This window comes from Schistocerca piceifrons, chromosome 6 (genome assembly GCF_021461385.2).
Source record: "Schistocerca piceifrons isolate TAMUIC-IGC-003096 chromosome 6, iqSchPice1.1, whole genome shotgun sequence".
NCBI classification, from domain to species: Eukaryota; Metazoa; Arthropoda; class Insecta; order Orthoptera; family Acrididae; genus Schistocerca; species Schistocerca piceifrons.
In genome coordinates, this window is record NC_060143.1 from 401,979,245 (window position 1) to 402,001,642 (window position 22,398).

Sequence of the window (22,398 nt, forward strand, 5' to 3'; positions counted from 1 at the left end):
GGTACCGTAACGTTCTCCACGCCTTAGCCAAACCCATACCCTTCCATCCGACTGCCACAGATTCATCATTCCAAACCACTCGTTCCCAGTCATCCATTGCCCACTTGCATCCCTCTTTACACAATCTCAAGCGTTGCGTAGCATTGATTACAGACGTGTGTAACTTGTGAGTAGCTGCTCCACCACTGTACGCCACTATTTTTTGACTCATTATGCAAATTGTGCGAGTTGTACTGCTGGTAGTACTTTGAAATTCACGAATGGTTCCATTCCTTGATTTCATACGATTTTTTACGAGAATCATCTGCAGTGCTCGACCGTCTCTGTCCGTCAGTGCAGGATGTCTGCGTGAATTTGGTTTAACTGCGGTTGTTCCTTCTCAATCACATGACCATGGGTCGAACTGTGCAGATTTCGAACGGTTGAAATGTCCCTAATGGATCTGGTGCCTAGGTGATAGTCTGGTTTTTAGTTCATCAATGTCACAAGGTAAGGGAGGAACGTGAACACATTGTTTAACATATCCGCCCCCTGAACTGCGATCACTGATTGAGTACGACTAAATTCAACAGCACAATATGCCTTCTGTGCGGACGCCATATTGCGCGAGACTGGCTGCACGCTCCAGGTCAACGCTCGTAGCGACATCTAGCGGATTTTTTCTGAAACTCTAGACCATGCCGATTACATCTAGCGCTCTTTCAGTTACCTAGTGACATTTGTCTCAATATCATTACAAGTTAAAATCGGGTCATTCTTTTTGGGACACCCTGTATTATTACCATCGCCTCATACAATGTAGTGTATAACTCGCTTCCCCCTAAATCCTCGCGCTGGTATTGTGCAAAGAGCTATTAAGAAGATTCCGTTCCAAGGTCGTAAAGTGCAGAATCGGTTTGCCTACCAGGCAAATGCGCCGTTTCATTGAGGCAATCATTCCACCGAAGCACCAGGTTGAAAATGTCCGTTTGGGAATACACTATGTCCTGCTGCTTGAAGAAATCCGTGAATGTCTGCTAACCGAGCGAGGTGCCGCAGTGGTAATCACACTGGAATGACATTCGGGAGGACAGCGATTCAAACCCGAGTCTGGTCATCCTGATTTAGGTTTTTCGTGATTTCCCTAAATCGCTTCAGCAAATGCAGGGATGGTTTTTTTTTGAAAGGGCACGGCCGACGTTCTTCCCCATCCTTCTCCAATCCGATGGCACCGATGACCTCACTGTTTGGTCCCCTCCCCAAAGTCAATCAACCAACCAACCAACTACCTGCTACACATCCTCGTCCGATAGAAATCGTCAATCCTTCAAGGCCTTTTTTAAGGGACCGATGGCACGATAATCGCATAGGGAGAGATCAGGACTATAGGGAGGGTGCTCAATTGTCTCTCACTTTTCTGCTTTAAGACATTTGCGATACGGGGACGTACCTCATCATGAAGCAGCAGTATCCCTTGTTAAATTTTCCCCGACGTTAGGCCCCAACTGCACGCCGTAATACACATTTTTCATTCTCAGATGCACTGGTACTTGTCCTTCGGCAGCCAAGAAAACAATAGCAGCACGTTGGACCTGTTGGGACCCATTTAATATGACATCGCCGTAGTTCACGCATTTACCGCACGTGGGTCGGAAAGACACGAATGCCACACTAGTTCTTTGCCTAAACGTCGCTACTTATATACCCGTATCGGAATCGCGCTATGTTGCATATCCGACGCAACAATGCCCTCAGACGAACACTTTCTGATCGACCCTTGTAAGTCTGTCCGCCCAAACAATCGCACAGTATCCCATCGTTCGTAGTTAGTGAACAGTGTAAGACAGAGACAGACTTATTTGTCGGGCGATTTACATGTATTGTGAGCGTTGGTATACCTATTACACTATCTTGAGTTATACCACTTGCACTTCCCACGAAATTTCCAAGTTAAGAAGGAGACAGTAATTTCTAATTTTTTTAATTCTTTTAGTTTCATAGTGCATAGGCATAGGTATTTTTCCTGTGCATATTTACGGGTATTATATTTTCAAAAATTTCCACTTAAGTTCTATAGTTGGTGTTAAATATTAGTTCTAATGTACTTTTCAAAAACTGCCTTCAACTTTCCGGTTCTTAACTTTTTACTGTGATACTTCATCCCAGATGTAGTTATCTAGGTTTATATGTAATTGCAATATCCTGAGCCACTTCTGTCGTCATTATCCGACGGGACTTCCCCAGTATCTCTGCTGCGGTTTATCACCTTGCCTGTGAAGTGATAAATCGAAACTCTGATGTACCGCCCTGTTCCCAGCATGAATTGTGCTACAACTCGAACGTTTAAAAAAGTATTGGTTGTTGTTGTGGTCTTCAGTCCTGAGACTGGTATGATGCAGCTCTCCATGCTACTTTATCCTGTGCAAGCTTCTTCATCTCCCAGTACTTACTGCAACCTACATCCTTCTGAATCTGCTTAGTGTATTCTTCTCTTGGTGTCCCTCTACGATTTTACCTTCCACGCTGCCCTCCAATGCTAAATTTGTGATCCCCTGATGCCTCAGAACATGTCCTACCAACCGGTCCCTTCTTCTTGTCAAGTTGTGCCACGAACTCCTCTACTCCCCAATTCTATTCAATACCTCCTCATTAGTTATGTGATCTACCCATCTAATCTTCAGCATTCTTCTGTAGCACCACATTTCGAAATCTTCTATTCTCTTCTTGTCTATACTATTTATCGTCCATGTTTAACTTCCATACATGGCTACACTCCATACAAATACTTTTAGGAAAGACTTACTGACACTTAAATCAATACTCGATGTTAACAAATTTCTCTTCTTCAGAAACGCTTTCCTTGCCATTGACAGTCTACATTTTACATCCTCTCTACTTCGACCATCATCAGTTATTTTGCTCTCCAAATAGCAAAACTCCTTTACTACTTTAAGTGTCTCATTTCCTAATCTATTCCCTCAGCATCACCCGACTTAATTCGACTACATTCCATTATCCTCGTTTTGCTTTTGTTGATGTTAATCTTATATCCTCCTTTCAAGACACTGTCCATTCCATTCAACTGCTCTTACAAGTCCTTTGCTGTCTCTGACTGAATTACAATGTCATCGGCGAACCTCAAAGTTTTTATTTCTTCTCCATGGATTTTAATACCTACTCCGAATATTTCTTTTGTTTCCTTTACTGCTTGCTCAATATACAGATTTAATAACATCGAGGAGAGGCTATAACCCTGTCTCACACCCTTCCCAACCACTGCTTCCCTTTCGTGCCCCTCGACTCTTATAACTGCCATCTGATTTCTGTACAAATTGTAAATAGCCTTTCGCTCCCTGTATTTTACACCTGCCACCTTTAGAATTTGAAAGAGAGTATTCCAGTCAATATTGTAAAAAGCATTCTCTAAGACTACAAATGTTAGAAACGTAGTTATGCCTTTCCTTAATCTAGCTTATAAGATAAGTCAGGGGTCAGTATTGCCTCACGTGTTCCAACATTTCTACGGAATCCAAACTGATCTTCCCCGAGTTCGGCTTCTATTAGTTTTTCCATTCGTCTGTAAATAATTAGTGTTAGTTTTTTGCAGCTGTGACTTATTAAACTGATAGTTCGGTAATTTCCACATCTGTCAACACCTGTTTTCTTAGGGATTGGAATTATTATAATCGTCTTGAAGTCTGAGGGTATTTCGCCTGTCTCATACATCTTGCTCACCAGTTGGCAGAGTTTTGTCAGGACTGGCTCTCCCAAGGCCGTCAGTAGTTCTAATGGAATGTTGTCTACTCCCGGGGACTTGTTTCGACTCAGGTCTTTCAGTGCTCTGTCAAAATCTTCACGCAGTATCGTATCTCCCGTTTCATCTTCATGTACATCCTCTTCCATTTCCATAATACTGTCCTCAAGTACATCGCCCTTGTATAGACCCTCTATATACTCCTTCCATCTTTCTGCTTTCCCTTCTTTGGTTAGAACTAGGTTTCCATCTGAGCTGTTGATATTCATACAAGTGGCTCTCTTTTCTCCAAAGGTCTCTTTAATTTTCCTGTAGGTAGTATCTATCTTGCCCCTAGTGAGATAGGCCTCTACATCCTTACATTTGTGTTCTAGCCATCCCTGCTTAGCCATTTTCCACTTCCTGTTGATCTCATTTTTGAGACGTTTGTATTCCTTTTTGCCTGCTTCATTTACTGCATTTTATATTTTCTCCTTTCATCAATTAAATTCAATATTTCTTCTGTTACCCAAGGATTTCTACTAGCACTCGTCTTTTTACCTACTTGATCCTCTGCTGCCTTCACTACTTCATCGCTCAGAGCTACCCATTCTTCTTCTACTGTATTTCTTTCCTCCATTCCTATCAATTGTTCCCGTATGCTCTCCCTGAAACTCTGTACAACCTCTGGTTCTTTCAGTTTATCCAGGTCCCATCTCCTTAAATTCCCACCTTTTGAAGTTTCTTCGGTTTTAATCTACAGTTCATAACCAATAGATTGTGGTCAGAGTCCACATTTGCCCCTTGTAAGGTTTTCAAATGTTGAAATCAAGCGATTCATTGTAATTAAATTGGTAATACAATTCTCCCTGGCACACGGCGTTCAGTCTATTGCCAGATCCAGACTCAGTTCCGGACCTTAGGTTGGAAATGGAACACGCACATATACTGTACTGTCACATTAATATGACCACCTGTGAAAAATCGGCATAACTACCTTACGCAGCGTGGAACGCTGCGAGATCGGCAGGAAGAGGATCAGTGATGTTCTGGAAGGTATCTATAGGGATGTGGAGCAGATGACTCCAGTGCCGTGGCCAGCTGTGTTAGATTTCTCGGTTGAGGATCCATGCCGCGATAAGCCCGATCGAGGTCGTTCCACAGATTCTGAAATGGGTTTAAATCTGGGGATAGTCATGGCCACGGGAGTACGGTAAACTCATCCGTTGCGGAAAAACAAACAGCGTCTAGGTATGGACATCGCCCCCAAGAGCAGATGCATACTCGTTTGCTCCACTGTGCCTTCCAGAATGACGAAATCACCCAAGGAATGCCACGAAAACATTCCCCACACCAAAACTGCCGACGACTGTTGCAGGGTGATTGCTTACAGACGTCTCACGCCGTACACGCCAACGGCACCTGTCCGACGGAGCATAAAATACAATTCATCTGAAAAGGCTACCTGTCGCCGCTCGGTGGCTCTCCAGTTGTGGTACTGGCGTGCAAATTCCAACATTCGTCACTAGTGAGCAGCAGTCGGCATTGGTGTATAAACCAGGTGCTTGCTGCGGAGAACCATCCACGAGACTCAGAGGGGCATAGACACGGGTTCCCAGGTAGATGCCGTGTTTCTTGACTTCCGCAAGGCGTTCGATACTGTTCCCCACAGTCGTTTAATGAACAAAGTAAGAGCATATGGACTATCAGACCAATTGTGTGATTGGACTGAAGAATTCCTAGATAACAGAACGAAGCAAGTCATTCTCAATGGAGAGAAGTCTTCCGAAGTAAGAGTAATTTCAGGTGCCGCAGGGGAGTGTCGTAGGACCGTTGCTATTCACTATATATATAATTGAAATGAACACCCTTAGCTGCTTACAGGCGTTGACATACGTCAAGGGGAACAGGTGAAAATGTGTGCTCCGACTGGGACTCGAACCCGGGATCTCCTGCCTACGTGGCAGACGCTCTGTCCGTCTGAGCCATTTCATTGTAATTTCACTCTAACGAGCTGCTTGGTCACCTATGGTATCTGTTCTTTCGGACATGTCCGAAAGAGCAGATACCATCTAACTAAATATATACTTCAGGCTCACCGGCCGCTTGACCATCTTCTTCTGTGCGAATGTATAAACAGTGCCCGAACTCTTACGGGAATCGGCAACGCGCCGCGAGTAATGAGTAAAATGGCCGGGGGCACTACGAATGTAGTGCGGGACAATACGTTGGGAATGTGGGTTTCGCGGGAGGCGTGCAAGAGATAAATCCCTGCAGTCGCACTATCCTCTGTGTTCTCGGTGGCTAGGATGGATAGAGCGTCTGCCATGTAAGCAGAAGATCCCGGGTTCGAGTCCCGGTCGGAGCACACATTTTCACCTGTTCCCCCTGACGTATGTCAACGCCTGTAAGCAGCTAAGGGTGTTCATTTCATTGGAATTTCATTCTAACGAGCTGCTTGGTCACCGATGGTATCTGTTCTTTTGGACGTGCCCGAAAGGACAGATACCATCTTAGTAAATATATATAAATGACCTTGTGGATGACATCTGAAGTTCACTGAGGCTTTTTGCGGATGATACTGTGGTATATCGAGAGGTTGTAACAATGGAAAATTGTACTAAAATGCAGGAGGATCTGCAACGAATTGACGGATGGTGCAGGGAATGGCAATTGAACCTCAATGTAGACAAGTGCAATGTGCTGCGAATACATAGAAAGAAAGATCCTTTATCATTTAGCTACAATATAGCAGATCAGCAACTGGAAGCAGTTAATTCCATAAATTATCTGGGAGTAGGCATTAGAAGTGATTTAAACTGGAATGACCATATAAAATTAATCGTCGGTAAAGCAAATGCCAGACTGAGATTCATTGGAAGAATCCTAAAGGAAATGCAGTCCAAAAACAAAGGAAGTAGGTTACAGTACACTTGTTCGCCCACTGCTTGAATACTGCTCAGCAGTGTGGGATCCGTACCAGATAGGGTTGATTGAAGAGATAGAGAAGATCCAACGGAGAGCAGTGCGCTTCGTTACAGGTTCATTTAGTAATCGCAAAAGCGTTACGGAGATGATAGATAAACTCTAGTGGAAGACTCTGCAAGAGAGACGCTCAGTAGTTCGGTACGGGTTTTTGTTGAAGTTTCGAGAACATACCTTAACCGAGAGTCAAGCAGTATATTGCTCCCTCCTACGTATATATCGCGAAGAGACCATGAGGATAAAATAAGAGAGATTAGAGCCCACACAGAGGCATACCGACAATCTTTCTTTCCGCGAACAATACAAGACTGGAATAGAAGGGAGAACCGGTAGAGGTAGTCAAGGTACTGTCCGCCACACACCGTCAGGTGGCTTGCGGAGTATAGATGTAGATGTACATACTTATGCTCTACTGCTATTGCTGCTACCTTCCGTCTGTAAGTGGTTATTGCACGCTGACGTCGAACAGAGGCCGTGGTCACATTAATGTCACCTGACTGTGTTTAGAGTGAAAGGAGTGCACACCAATCGTCCCAGGAGGCTGACGTTTCTGTCGTGTAATGCTTCTGGATGATTGGTTACAGGGGCTGTCAAGATAAGTGAGACACCCAGTACGCCGCAGCGGTAAGTATACAGGGTGAGTCACTAACTATTGCCACCAAGAATAGCTCCGAAAGTACGATAGTAGCTGAAAAATTTGTAGGACAAAAGTTGCATGGGGCAACGAGGGACATAATACGACGTTGGTTTTTTGTTGCTAGGTGGGGTCGCTTCAGAGATATGATGGTCAACTTTGTTTTTTTTTTTAAGTGGGATGCTATAGTTTGGCATTTATTTTCTGATAGCGGCTATCGAGACGAATCCAATGATGTGTAACAGTAAGGTCTTTTAAGGCCAAGATGGCATGAACTTCCACTTAAGGTGATCGAAGTGATGACCATTGGTATCAATGTAGTGCTGAAATCTTCTTGTCATAGATATTCATTATCATATCGGCACTTATCGAATCTCATGCTCTGACAATTCTCTCTCGCATATCTTCAGGTGTAGTGGGGAATGTCTTCATAAACAATGTCTTTTACGAATCCCCACAAGAAAAAATCCAGAGGCGTCAAGTCTGGCGAACAATCTGGCCACGACACATCTCCTCCGCGTCCAATCCAACGATTTGGGGAGTGTTCCTGCAACTCATTTCCTAGCCACCAGCGAAAAATGTGTCGGATACCCATCGTATTGATACCGCAATCTGTTCCTTGTTCCTAAAGATATTTCTTTCAATAACAGACGTAATGTTTCCTGTAGGAATGTCGTGTACTTCCTACCGTTAAGATTTCCTTCGATGATATAGGGGCCTATAATTCTTAATAAATTTTATCCATAGTGGTTGCTGTTGAACTCCGTGACTGTTCCTTTATAGGTTGTAGAAAAATTTCCGCTACCAGTCACAATAAAAGGTTATTTATATGTCACACTAAGTTATTTATATGTCACACTAAGTGGAAAAACTGTCATCACAGCGTAACTATAATAATGGTGTCTCATCTTTATGTAAGTACAGATAAATTTTCGACAAATGCTGCCTTGCCACTTACAATTGTCCCACTTGTATCTGTTTAGTCACCAGCAAATAATTTTTCTGTATTCATACAGTGAACTCCAGCAATATAAACATGTACATGAATGTATAAACACCTTAGGATGGTCGAAAGTCCGAAACAGGTCGTGTGACAAATAAATAACGTTTTATTGTGACTGGTAGAGGAAATTTTTCTACAGCCTGTAATTCTGTCCTCCAGAATCCTACACCATACATTCACCGACCACGGTTTTTGGTGTGCAATTTGCCGCAGCCAACATGATTTTTCAGTTGCCCAATAACGCATGTTATGTAAATTTACATTTCGATGGTTCGTGAATTTAGCCTCGTCAGTAAATAAAATCAAATTAATAAATGTGTCATCCCTCTGAATCTGAAGTTGAGCCCCTCGGCAGAATTCAATGAGACGCATACAGTCCGTAACAGTTAATTCTTGGTGGAGACTGATACGGTAAGAATGATATTTATGTCGATGCAGAAAACGAACAACACTACTCTGGCTCATGCCAGATTCCCTTGCGACTTGATGCGAAGTGTCACAAGGATCTCGAACCATAGTGGCAAGTGTACCAATTTCCGTTTCCTCGTTAGTAATTTTCCTTCGCCGGGTATGTTTCCGATGCGTTAAAGATCCAGTTGCTCTCAGTTTATTATACACACATTTAAATGTGCGACGTGTGGGGTGAGTACGTTGAGGATATCTTTCAGTGAATAAGTTTCTAGCTCTCACTGAATTTCGTTGGCATTCTCTGTAAATGATAAGCATATTGACTTGATCTTCCATGGAATACATAATTCACATTCGCTTGATTCGACGATACTAGTCTTACCGTTCCTACTAGTGTTGTACGCCGTATTCGGCGAATATTTGCTATTTGCACGATATACGAGAGAGAATAGTCAGAGCATGTGCTTCGATAAGTGCCGAAGTAATAACGAATACCACTCAATCCACGATACCGATAGTCATCACTTCGAACACCTTCTGTAAATGGACGTTCATGCCACGTTTGTGACCTTCGTTGACCTTCAAAGACCTTACTGTTACACATCACTGGATTCGTCTCGATAGCAGCTGTCAGAAAATAAGTGTCAAACTATTGTACCTCATTAAAAAAAAAAAACTTGACCATCATATTTCTGAAGCGACCCCACCTAGCAACAAAAAACGAACGACCTATTAAGGTCCCCGTTTTCTCCCACAAACGTTTCAGCTACTACCATACTTTCGGAGTTATTCTTGGTGGAAATAGTTAGTGACTCGCCCCGTATAGCGAAATTTCTTAAGGAGACGTTTAATGTGAAAGTGTCACATGAATCTACTGCATACAAACATTGTCTAATTATTATTAAATATGTCCGAGACGAAGTTATTCACAGTTTTCTATATACAACTGCTGGAATAATACCATTATGGAACGCCTTACTGCAGACACACTAGTTGAAAATGAACTCTTCTGAAGGTGTGACATAATTAATTATCTTCATTTTTCGTGGAAACAAGTACTGCTAAGGGACAAGTAGATTTAAACAAAGCGCTTTCTTATGGATGCAATATGAGCCATATGCTGAGCATAAGCCATTAACAGCTGAACAGCTGTGAGTGAATCTCAAAAAACACTGGACACGAAATGTAAGCTGAGGAACTGTGTCAGTTGAAAAGGTCCCAGGAAGGAGCGCACGTCATCGTTTCAGGACAACGTACAAAAGAAGCAGCCTAGCTGCTTGCCTGCTTATAGCAAAACCATTTGGGAACTGTGTTGCGCTCAATCATGTTGGACTTCTTTCGAAAATGCTTTGTTTTCCGGCAGAGTAACATATAATTTGAACGAAAAATTACAAGTTTCGGCCGTCATCAGCTACCTTCACATCTAAGAAGAGGTAATAACATAAGTTTAGTAGTGAAAGTGAAGCTATGCCGATTGCATCACAACTATAGCGTGTAATATACCAGCATGCCATAAGAAGGAAGCAGCAATGCGCTCTCAGATACTTCGGGAATACCACATTGTCAGTGTTGTTAATGAGTGTCACGTATGTGCAGGGTGATTCCCTGCTGGGCATCTAACTAACTATTCATGTAGTATTCCACATATATTGATATATTTGAACAAAATATAAAGGTTAACAGATATTTTAGTCAAGATAATTTCTAAAATTCCATTGCCCACAATACGAAAAAAAAAATTATGAAAATTTTCACATAACTATTGTGTTGTATTGTATGTTAACCGGGGACCTAGAAACGACGGAGAGGCTCCGTCCCCGCCGCAGCCGCAGTGGTCCACAACCCCACGACGAGTACCGCAGTCCACTTCACTCCTCCGCCGCCCCACACCGAACCCAGGTTTATTGTGCGGTTCGGCCCCCCGGTGGACCCCCCAGGGAACGTCTCACACCAGACGATCGTAACCCCTATCTTTGCGTGGTAGAGTAATGGTGGTGTACGCGTACGTGGAGAACGTGTTTGCGCAGCAATCGCCGACATAGTGTAACTGAGGCGGAATAAGGGGAACCAGCCCGCATTAGCCGAGGCAGATGGAAAACCGCCTTAAAAACCATCCACAGACTGGCCGGTTCACCAGACCTCGACACGAAGCCGCAGGGCGGATTCGTTCTGGGGACCAGGCGCTCCTTCCCGCACGGAAGGCCGTGCGTTAGACTGCACTGCCAACCGGGCGCGCTTCACATAACTAACCTTCATTGTCACGGTAAGCAACGAACAGAAGAAGAAATTGGTAAAAAGTAAACAATCAGTTATTTTAAGGAGATGGTTGCACTTTGAAATATAAACGTAAAATTTTCCACAAAATTAATCTTTATTGTCATAGTCCGAATATAAGATGAAATTAGCAAAAGGTAAACAGCCAGTTGTTGTAATGAGGTGGTTTCACTTTAGAACCACTGGGACATTCAGTTTTCAACCACCCATCGTTTCATGTGATATATTTAAAGGCAAATGCGGATTTCCTAGGAAAAATCCTACATCTCCAAACTTCTGTGAACTCATAACGCCTGAAACAATTTGTAATCCTAAATGGCAAAAAAATGGCCTAAAATTTAACAAATCTTATATCACAATTACAAACCGTCATTTTTATAATATTCATAAAAGCAATAGTGCAAATTCAGATATACGTTACAATAACTTAGATATACTTACTTTCACCATCAATGATCTTCTCAATATGGCCACTACGAAAAAAAAAGGCAAGTCAGCATCTCCGCACCATCTGTGGCCTTGAACGTTATAAGTGATTCCTACAACCCACAATGCACTACATTTGTAGAAGTACCTCAGTGTACCACTAGAAGTCTCCGTCTTAGCATCGATGGTTCATGCGAAAGGCGCTGGTACATCAAAAAAACTTAATAAAATGGTGGTTTCAGGCAGACACTACTGGGGCTCAAGGAGGTAAATGTCTGAGAATAGCATATTTTCTGACACTGATGCTAAACATCTTTCACGAGATGTTACTGTACGTAAAAATAGTATGACCGTTTCTAGTAATTGTGAGTTAGAAATTTTGATGGGATGAGCACTGACGTAGATGTCTGCCTGTACAGGAGGGTGTGTAGTTGTATGGAAAGGATTGAGTGGTCGGAGTGTTGGAGTTAAACTGTTGATAGAATTAGTTGAATAAAGGTTAAGGTTGGAATCCTCATTAGACAGGATGGGTGAGAGAAGAATATGGCTACTGGAATGGATGGGTTTCTTAGTTATTAAGAATTAGAGGGAAATATTTGTTGTTTCCATGACATCGGAGCTGGAAGAGAGGATGTGGCAGAAGGTAGTTTCAACTAGAGTGAATAGGTTGTTTGAATACGACGTACGCCCGGTCGAGGGAGTACGTGGCTGTTAGATTGATGAAGAAGAAAGGTTTGGTAGCTAGGGAAATTTGTTGGTGTTTGTGGGGACATAATTGAATAGCTTATAGTATGTTAGATAAATGGGATGAGAAAGTGGAAATACCTGGAGAAAGTTGTAGGAAAGCGGTAGGTGACTTCCCTACCTAGGTTACTAAGCATTTCGAGAGTATGCAGTACACTGGTTGGAGGCTGGTTAGGAGGTACCGTATCTTATTTTGGGTTTCGTATGACACCTTTGCAAAAAGCTGCTAGAATGGTCGGTAGATACACACCTGCTCCGGCAGTTTGGGCAGACGCCGTCGCCGCCACCAGACACCATGCCAGCAGTCGGACAACCACCGCTGCCCCCATCTCCCTGCAACATCAGACACCCACGTTAATTGGCAACAGCCCTCCGACAATGTATTTTGTGCTATGTTTTTTATGAAAACGTGTAGTCCCAGTGGCTAAATATGGGACACAAATAAGACACAGAACGACTTTTACATTTTGAAGAGCAATGCCTTCGAAATAAAGTAATAAGTACATCTTCTCCAGTGCTAATATACCTTAACTCCCTCCACCAATCCAATTCCTGCTCCGTACAGATAACATTGGACCACTCTTATACACCATCCTCCAGAAAATCCAACCATCACCTCAACGTCATCTAAAACAGTTTACTTTGTAGTGCAACCAATGGCTAGGCAAGATCAATTCTTCCGAGACCCAAGCAATAGCTGTACGACGAATCACCAACAGTTTCTCTGCCCCAACAAACCTTCCGTAGCTTCTAGCCCACCTTTTATAATATCCTATCTATATTTCGAGGGAAGTACCGAAATCACTCGCAATTGGGCAGTGAATTAATTCAATGGACAAAGTTGAAAATATCTGCCGGACTGGGACACGATCCCGGACATTCTGCTTTACACGAGTGGTTTATTTCCGTTCCCAGTTGCGGCTGACATCTACATCTACATCTACATTTATACTCCGCAAGCCACCCAACGGTGTGTGGTGGAGGGCACTTTACGTGCCACTGTCATTACCTCCCTTTCCTGTTCCAGTCGCGTATGGTTCGCTGGAAGAACGACTGTCTGAAAGCCTCCGTGCGCGCTCTAATCTCTCTAATTTTACCCTCGTGATCTCCTCGGGAGGTACAAGTAGGGGGAACCAATATATTCGATACCTCATCCAGAAACGCACCCTCTCGAAACCTGGCGAGCAAGCTACACCGCGATGAAGAGCGCCTCTCTTGCAGAGTCTGCCACTTGAGTTTGTTAAACATCTCCGTAACGCTATCACGGTTACCAAATAACCCTGTGACGAAACGCGCCGCTCTTCTTTGGATCTTCTCTATCTCCTCCGTCAACCGATCTGGTACGGATCCCACACTGATGAGCAATACTCAAGTATAGGTCGAACGAGTGTTTTGTAAGCCACCTCCTTTGTTGATGGACTACATTTTCTAAGGACTCTCCCAATGAATCTCAACCTGGTACCCGCCTTACCAACAATTAAATTTATATGATCATTCCACTTCAAATCGTTCCGCACGCATACTCCCAGATATTTTACAGAAGTAACTGCTACCAGTGTTTGTTCCGCTATCATATAATCATACAATAAATGATCCTTCTTTCTATGTATTCGCAATACATTACATTTGTCTTTGTTAAGGGTCAGTTGCCACTCCCTGCACCTGCAGCAAGTGCCTGACGTTGATACCGTCCTCAAAATATTGATATTTACGGCCGCTGTATCAAAAACAGTGGTGGCTTACCCGTCGGACATTCTGACAGAGCCGGCTCTGGTGGCCGATCGGTTCTAGGCGCTACAGTCTGGAACCGTGCGACCGCTACGGTCGCAGGTTCGAATCCTGCCTCGGGCATGGATGTGTTTGATGGCCTTAGGTTAGTTAGGTTTAAGTAGTTCTAAGTTCTAGGGGACTGATGACCTCACAATTCCCATAGTGCTCAGAGCCATTTGAACCTTTCTGACAGAACGAACAGTGAAGGAAAAAAATCGCAGAACCAAAAAATAATTTATGTAGAGTAATGAAATTTCGGAAATACATCTCTTTAGGTAACATATTTAAGTGATTAACATTGCATGATCAAAGGTTAATGTAAGCGCAAGATAAGCCATTGAAAATGTAAAATACCAGTACACTAATAAATGGTGTAGCCGCCAGAGTGTTGAATGAAGGCATGCAAAAATGCATGCATTGTGTTACAGGTACCGCATATCTGTTTGTGAGATGGAGTTCCATGCCTGTTGCACTTGGTCAATCAATACAGGGAACGCTAGAGTTTTCGTCCGATAATGTTCCATACGTAGTCAACTGGAAACGATCTGGTGATCGCGTAGGTCAAGACAACGTGTCAACACAATGTAGAGTATACTCGATTACAACAGGGGCATGCGTGTGAGCGTTATCCTGTTGGAAAACATCACCTGGATTGCTGTTTTAAGAGTAGCAGCACAAAAGGTCGAATCACAAGATTGTCTTACAAATTTGCTATCAGGGTGAGTGGGATACCCACGAGGGTGCTCCTGCTGTCAGACGAAATCACTTCAAACGATTGCTCCAGTGAAAGTCTAGAGTGTGTAGCACGCAGTCATATTGGTTGAAGGCCCTCAACTGGTCTCTTTCTAACCAACACACGGCCATCACTGGCTTCGAGGCATCTGTTATGTTTTCATCAGAAAACACAACAGACCTTCACCCTGCCCCCCAATGAGCTCTCGCTTGACACACTGAATTCGCATATGGCGGAGGCTTAGGGTCAGGGAAATGCACGCTACGGCGCGTCTGGCTTGGAGCTGTCCTTGAAGCAACCTATTTGTAACAGTCCGTTGTGTCGTTGTGGTGCCAACTGATGCACGACTACCTGCTGTAGATTCAGTTACGACGCACCAGAGCTATACGCCGAATACGACGGTCTCCAGTCTCGGTGTTGCCAGTGGCCGTCCAGACCCTGGACTTTTGCGACCGTACGTTCTTTTGACCACCACTGCCAGCAATCATGTACAGTGGCTACATTTCTGCCAAGTCTTTCTGCAATATCGCATACAGTTTCTCGTTGCCCTGGTACACGACCTCGTTCAAACTCAATGAGGTGCTGATAACGGTGTCTTTGTAGCCTTAAAAGCAATTATGACCAACATCATCCTCCACGTCCAATCTCAAAACTAAAGAACGCTCACGACCATTAGAGCGTGTATTTAAAGCAAACCTGACTTTTATTCTGCTAGCGGCGCTACTAACGACGGTCTTATCCATCTAGCGCTAAATTTTAATCGACACATCTTCCAGATGTCTAAACGCGCCTAACAACTTTCGTTTATGTCACATAACTCCTTCTTGTGATTTTTTTTTCTGTCAGTGACTATAAAGGGTGAACATTAAAACCGACGGATTCCTTACTGAAAATGGAGGAAAAAAAGGTCCCGTGAATCTGTGTCCGGAAATGCATCGTTGCCATTGTTTATTTTTTATTTATTTAACCGTATGGATAGGGCCCCCCGTCGGGCAGACCATTCGCCGGATGCCGGTCTTTTAATTTAACGTCACTTCGGCCACCTGTAGTCGATGAGGATGATAGGATAATGATGAGGACAGCGCAACACCCAGTCCCTGGGCGGAGAAAATTCCCCGACCCAGCCGGGAATCGAAACTGGGTCCAGAGATTTGACAATCCGTCACGCTGACCATTTTTTTTCCACTTTTTTCTTTTATTGGTTATGAAACTGAATTGCGTCTTGAAGACAATATTAGAGAATTGTAATCCGAATAGATTACCGTGAAAATAGCTCTCTCTCCTATACTGTTGACTGCATTAACGGAACGCAAAATATTCTTCCATTAGAATTTAAACAAAAATGAGAGAGAAGCAAAAGTAAAAATTAAGAGAGGAAATTAAACTTCTTCAGTGATGCACGTCTTATGCATTAGAATAATTTTTTCCTTACTATTCTTGTGCTGTGGCATGACTCCTGTTACTTGCTGGGTAAACATGCTTTTTCGGGGTTCTGTTGAGGCCTTCACGGCTACCGTATCGGCCCCGGGGCACACGAAGTCCCCACCGTACATCACCCTCAACAGCAGTCCCCTACTTTGGCAGTCTATCTTGTTCCGTCGATTCCATATTATTTAGGTATTAACCGATGTCTTGTTTCTGAAACAAAATTTGCATCATATTCCCGAACTTCTTTTATGGTCTTTGTTCCGGTATATTTTGAAGTATTCATCTTTCATATATTCCCGTTATTCTTGTAGATTGTCACTGCCTTTGTTGTTGACAACATAATTGACAAAATTTCCGAATAGCCACAAGATGACATTTTTTTTTGTGGTGGAAAGAAAACTTCTTCGGGGAAGAGTATATCGTGTAGTGTGATCTCTCTTCCATCGGTCCGTTTGAGAAAAGCGACTTGCAATACAATGTCATTCCAAATCTTGTATCCATTACAGATGAAGCGATGCTTTAAGGAGTCCAAATTCTGACATTTTTGGCACACATTGATTGCATGTAGTCCTATTGAATACAGTTTTTCATTGGTACTAATGATGATGTTGACAACTCTGTACCATGACGCTTGCACTTCCGTAGTCAGTGTTTTATTATTTATATTAGTCCATATTTTTTCCCAGTTTTTGTTGGGATACTTCAGCTCCATTTTATTTTGGTTTTCGCGTGATTGTAACTTCTCTACTATATATTTACTTGTCCTTTTATTTTTGTCTGTTAAAGCCATTCAGCTACCGGGGACGGACGGTAGATGGTGCTGACGAAAGACAGTTCTTCTTACAACGTGCCGTGTGTCCCTTGTGTGTTTCAGGCTGTGTGATTAACGCTGCGTATTGTAAGCAGCAGAATGGTCCGGCATTCAAGTTGGGAACAAACCGAGATTGTGTTTGGGCACAGCAAGCAGTTGGAAACGCTAGAGAGGCAGCATGACTATACTATACAAGTACCGTCACAGACAGCAACCACATCAAATAACTTTTCAACTCCTTTTTGGGCGTTTGTGTGATCAAGGGTCCTTTCAAGCAGACGAATGTGCAGGGTGGTGGAGGTTTGTGCGTACACCAGATATGGAGGACCAGATTCTACAGGATATTGATATGAACCCTAGTACAAGTTCCAGGCAAAAGGCTCGCCAACATCGTGCAAACCAAAGTACTGTTATGTGTAACCTGTAAGACAACCGCTACTATCCCTTGCATTTGCAATCTCATGACGGGCACTTTGAACATCTGTTGCGACGTGAGTGCGGAACAGTCCTGTACTGTGTTCCGGGACGATTTGTTGTCGTTCGACGCACACCGTCCATTTCCGGATACCTGTTGACATGATCTTTTTTCTTCCATTTCCAGTCAGGAATCCATTGCTGCAGTTTGTCGGTTATATATATATATATGTTGGCTTGATTGCTATATCCCAGTGCGGATGGAAATAGGGTCCGGACCTCTTGAGAGGAATATAGGCGGTAGCTGCCTTACCTTAACTGACTCCCTCTTCTACTTTAAACTCCAAGAGAACACTACCAGTGTAAATAAACGACCCTGATGTAACTTGGCTGGTATTTAGAGGAGTCAAAATAAAACAACACGGATTTTTTCATTTTGCCCAGTTTCGCTTTTAAGGGGTAAAAGACACCCAGAAATGTAATTTTACATCTTATGTTTAGAGGGAATATCTTCGAAATTGTGATATATAAAAATGTGTGTCACATAAAAGTTGAAATGTAATTACCACTCTTGAAAATTGTATAATCAACTTTTGTAATAATTTGAAATTTTGCAGAACACTCTAGCTCCATTAATTAATTTGAAAAATTAAAACTTTTGTTGCAACGTAAAGAAGCTTTGATATCTCGTACGTCAATGTGTAATAAAGCTGGTTTCTGAAATACCGATTTTGGAAAATAAGCTGCACACAATGTGTTGTCAGAATATTTTCAATATAACTAGTCAAATTATCTAAACGTTCGCTATTGTTATATTTATATCACTTATTTTTGTTTTGTGTTTTAAATTGATATTTTACGGTTTACATTCATGTTCATGTTTCACATACATGAGTTATGTTAACTGAAAGTGATAAGTAACTCATTATTACTCGTATGACACAAAATCATTACAATAATGATTATCTGTAAGGAAATACTTAAAACATAACGTTTTTTACACAATGCACATAAAACGAACGAATGTTTTTCACATAATGCACACGACGGACAACTTAGTGTAAAACAAAATTCAGCAGAATTTCAAGTTGTGACGTTTGAATCTCTAAATATTCTGATTTGTAATAGGCACATTTCAGTACGCTGGAAAACCTTGGTGAAGAAAAGCGATTATGTGTCAGTGACTGCAGCTTGATTATATTTTTTATCGAATGGAGACTGACATCACAGTCGTTCAGCAAAATCAGATCTGAAAATCTTTTCAAAAAGTTTTTTCAGCTTCGAAAGCCATATACGTCCCTCTGCTGTGCCAATGCCGTCGAGCCTTTTCCTCGTGTACGACGCAGAGAACTGGTTTTTCACGCTGAACACACCCTTTTCATAGTTAAAAAAGAAACTAACGTAGAGTTTGGACCGAGAATTCGAGAAAAAATCTTTTTGAAGCCACAAATATCGTAACAGCATCGAAATCCGGTAAACTAACGCCTGACCAGGTCAACAGATATTTGAAAGAAATTTTCTTTCCCAGTGCGGGAGAAAAATCTGTACAATTGTTAGATTGTTTTGGTGCTCGATGAGAAAGAACCGTCGAACTGGAGGACGAGGAATTTTTTCATCTAGTGATCCCAAAGGGCGCGACGGCACAGGTACAGCCGGGGGAGGTGGTACACGGCTTCTGATGTTGGAAGAATTTTGTGAGAAGATTTTCATTACTAATGGCTATAAACACGTTTGCTCCACTGGCGTTTAGCCTATCTTTGCACGTTCATTCCAATCAGGTTTCAGAATTTCAAGTCTATTAACACCTGGTTTCATCCAACTTTCTGTCCCTGTACTACCTTCTATGGACGCTGCTGTAGTTGATAAATACTGTATTAACGTTTTCGTCTTCAGGTCTGCGATGGAAAACGTTACTACGGTCAGTTACCAGAGCTGATGTTCTTCCCTATCTGAAATGAGATATCAGCCAGATGGCTGTTGGAACCGAGGATGGCCTCTGAACCTAACTGATTTGTGCTTAATCTTCGTCGCCGGGAAAGCCTCCTTCACCTCTTGGGCGAAACTACGAGGAAACTAAATAGTCGACACTAGCCTTCCTTCCCAACCTGCACTCTACTTCCAGAAGAGGCTTGTAACACATTAAACCGGTACTGAGTAAGTCGCAATATGGTGCAATATGTTCACGGCATCAAGAACCACCTGGAAACAACGACCTCGCTTGCTCCTGGCTGAGCAAAACTCGACCATATAACGTAGCACGAATGCTGCTAATGGCTGAAACACTTGATACAGGAGCTCTCGCGAGGTAGGAGAAAGAACTCGGTGCAGGCCGCGGTCGAAGAGTGGATTAATAGTTTTGAGTTTTGATCAGGAAAAGACATGAGTAGGCTGGAAGCGAGTGCGGTCGTGTATGACAGGCAAGAGTGTAAAATGGTATTTCCCTATTATTACTCATGAGTGTCAAATACTGCATTTTGTGTGATGCCTTTCGTGTAATGTTAACAGTGCTGTCTCAAGAAGTACAGCGCGGAATAAAAAAGGCGTCTCTTGGAACAAATTTTATATGCTGTTTTTCTTGAAAGGAAGTCCTGAATTTTTCAACGGTCAACACAGTTACAGTACCACTTTATAAACGAAGTCACGACCAAGCGTTATCCTTTGCAGTGAGAGGGACATTTCAGAGGGATATTCCAGACCCAACGTACGAAGTGTCCTGCGCTCGTGCAGATTTACTTACAGAAGTGGGCAGTATCTTAGATCTGTCAAAAGGGGCAGTCGTGAGCCAGTATCCACTATCAGAGGTAGGTGAGTGTTGACCCAATAGGATGGGTGAATTGCAGGATATTGTGACATAAGGGATGTTTATGACTAAATTTGAGTGGGTCTTTGCATCTATTAGTGGTGTACTTGTTGCCGCTCTTGTAGGTCTAGGAAAACAGTTCGTAAGTGTATTACAAAGAAGGATAGTGTTGTTGTTGTTGTGGTCTTCAGTGCTTAAGACTGGTATGATGCAGCTCTCCATGCTACTCTATCCTGTGCAAGCTTCTTCATCTCCCAGTACCTACTGCAGCCTACATCCTTCTGAATCTACTTAGTGTATTCATCTCTTGGTCTCCCTCTACGATTTTTACGCTCCACGCTGCCCTCCAATACTAAATTGGTGATCCCTTGATACCTCAGAACATGTCCTACCAACCGGTCCCTTCTTCTAACAAGTTGTGCCACAAACTCCTCTTCTCCCCAATTCTATACAATACCTTCTCACTAGTTATGTGATCTACCCATCTAATTTTCAGCATCCTTCTGTAGCACCACATTTCGAAAGCTTCTATTCTCTTCTTGTCCAAACTATTTATCGTCCATGTTTCACTTCCATACATGGCTACACTCCATAGAAATACTTTCAGAAACGACTTCATGACATTTAAATCTATACTCGATGTTAACAAATTTTTCTTCTTCAGAAATGCTTTCCTTGCCATTGCCAGTCTGCATTTCATATCGTCTCTACTTCGACCATCATCAGTTATTTTGCTCCCCAAATAGCAAAACTCCTTTACTACTTTAAGTGTCTCATTTCCTAATCTATTTCCCCCAGCATCACCCAACTTAATTCGACTAGATTCCATTATCCTCGTTTTGCTTTAGTTGATGTTCATCTTATACCCTCCTTTCAAGACACTGTCCATCCCGTTCAACTGCTCTTCCAATTCCTTTGCTGTCTCTGACAGAATTACGATGTAATCGGCGAACATCAAAGTTTTTATTTCTTCTCCATAGATTTTAATACCTACTCCGAACTTTTCTTTTGTTTCTTTTACTGCTTGCTCAATATACAGATTGAATAGCATCGGGGAGAGGCTACAACCCTGTCTCATTTCCTTCGCAACCACTGCTTCCCTTTCATGTCCCTCGACTCTTATAACTGCCATCTGGTTTCTGTACAAATTGTAAATAGCCTTTCGCTCCCTGTATTTTACCCCTGCCAACTTCAGAATTTGAAAGAGAGTATTCCAGTCAACATTGTCAATGGCTTTCTCTAAATCTACAAAAGCTAGAAACGTAGGTTTGCCTTTCCTTATCTTTCATCTAAGATAAGTCGTAGGGTCAGTATTGCCTCACGTGTTCCAACATTTCTACGGAATCCAAACTGATCTTCCCCGAGGTTGGCTTCTAGGTTTTTCCATTCGTCTGTAAAGAATTCGCGTTAGTATTTTGCAGCTGTGACTTATTAAACTGACAGTTCGGTAATTTTCACATCTGTCAATACCTGCTTTCTTTGGGATTGTAATTATTATATTCTTCTTGAAGTCTGAGGCGAATTTCGCCTGTCTCATACATCTTGCTCACCAGATGGTAGAGTTTTGTCAGGACTGGCTTTCCCAAGGCTGTCAGTAGTTCTAATGGAATGTTGTCTGCTCCCTGGGACTTGTTTCGACTCAGGTCTTTCTGTGCTCTGTCAAACTCTTCACGCAGTATCATATCTCCCATTTCATCTTCATCTACATCCTCTTCCATTTCTATAATATTATCCTCAAGTACATTGCCCTGGTATAGACAAGGATAGTGTGGCAGTCACAAATTGTAGTGAGAGTGCCTTGTCGTTTACTGTTAGGTTGCATCACTGAGCAAGTCGCACGAATCGATTTTGTCGATCCTTTTCTTATTGGTAATTAGAATCGTATTTGTTTTAGCGAAAAATATTATGAAGCGTTTCAGAAGGAATACACTCGAGTTGAAGATTAGGCTGCGTGTGATCTTTCGTATTCAGGGTGGGTGCATGACGCAGCCAAGTGGTATAATGCGACCTTTCAATCCCGGCAGGTACGCAATAAGCAGTTGTATTAGCTTGGAGATACTAATATCGGTAAAAGTGCTTTGACTGAGACATCTACATGTATATCGATACTCCACAACCCACGTCAAGGTGCGTGGCGGAGGGTACCCCATACCACTACTAGTCATTTCCTTTCCTATTCCATTCGGAAATAGAACGAGAGAAGTACGACTGTCTGTATGAATCCGTATGAGCCCTAATCTATCGTATCTTATATTC

At 42.6% G+C, this 22,398-nt stretch overlaps 1 protein-coding gene across 1 annotated transcript in view; it reads right to left on the reverse strand.

Annotated features, from left to right (window-relative positions):
- Nucleotides 1–12,515, reverse strand: part of LOC124803347 (cadherin-87A-like) — a 146,356-nt gene extending 133,841 nt beyond the window's left edge. Inside the window, exon 1 of the mRNA XM_047264533.1 lies at nt 12,437–12,515. Within this exon, the coding sequence (XP_047120489.1) occupies nt 12,437–12,515 (79 nt within the window). The remainder of the gene's footprint in view (nt 1–12,436) is intronic.
- Between the last annotated feature and the right edge of the window lie 9,883 nt (nt 12,516–22,398).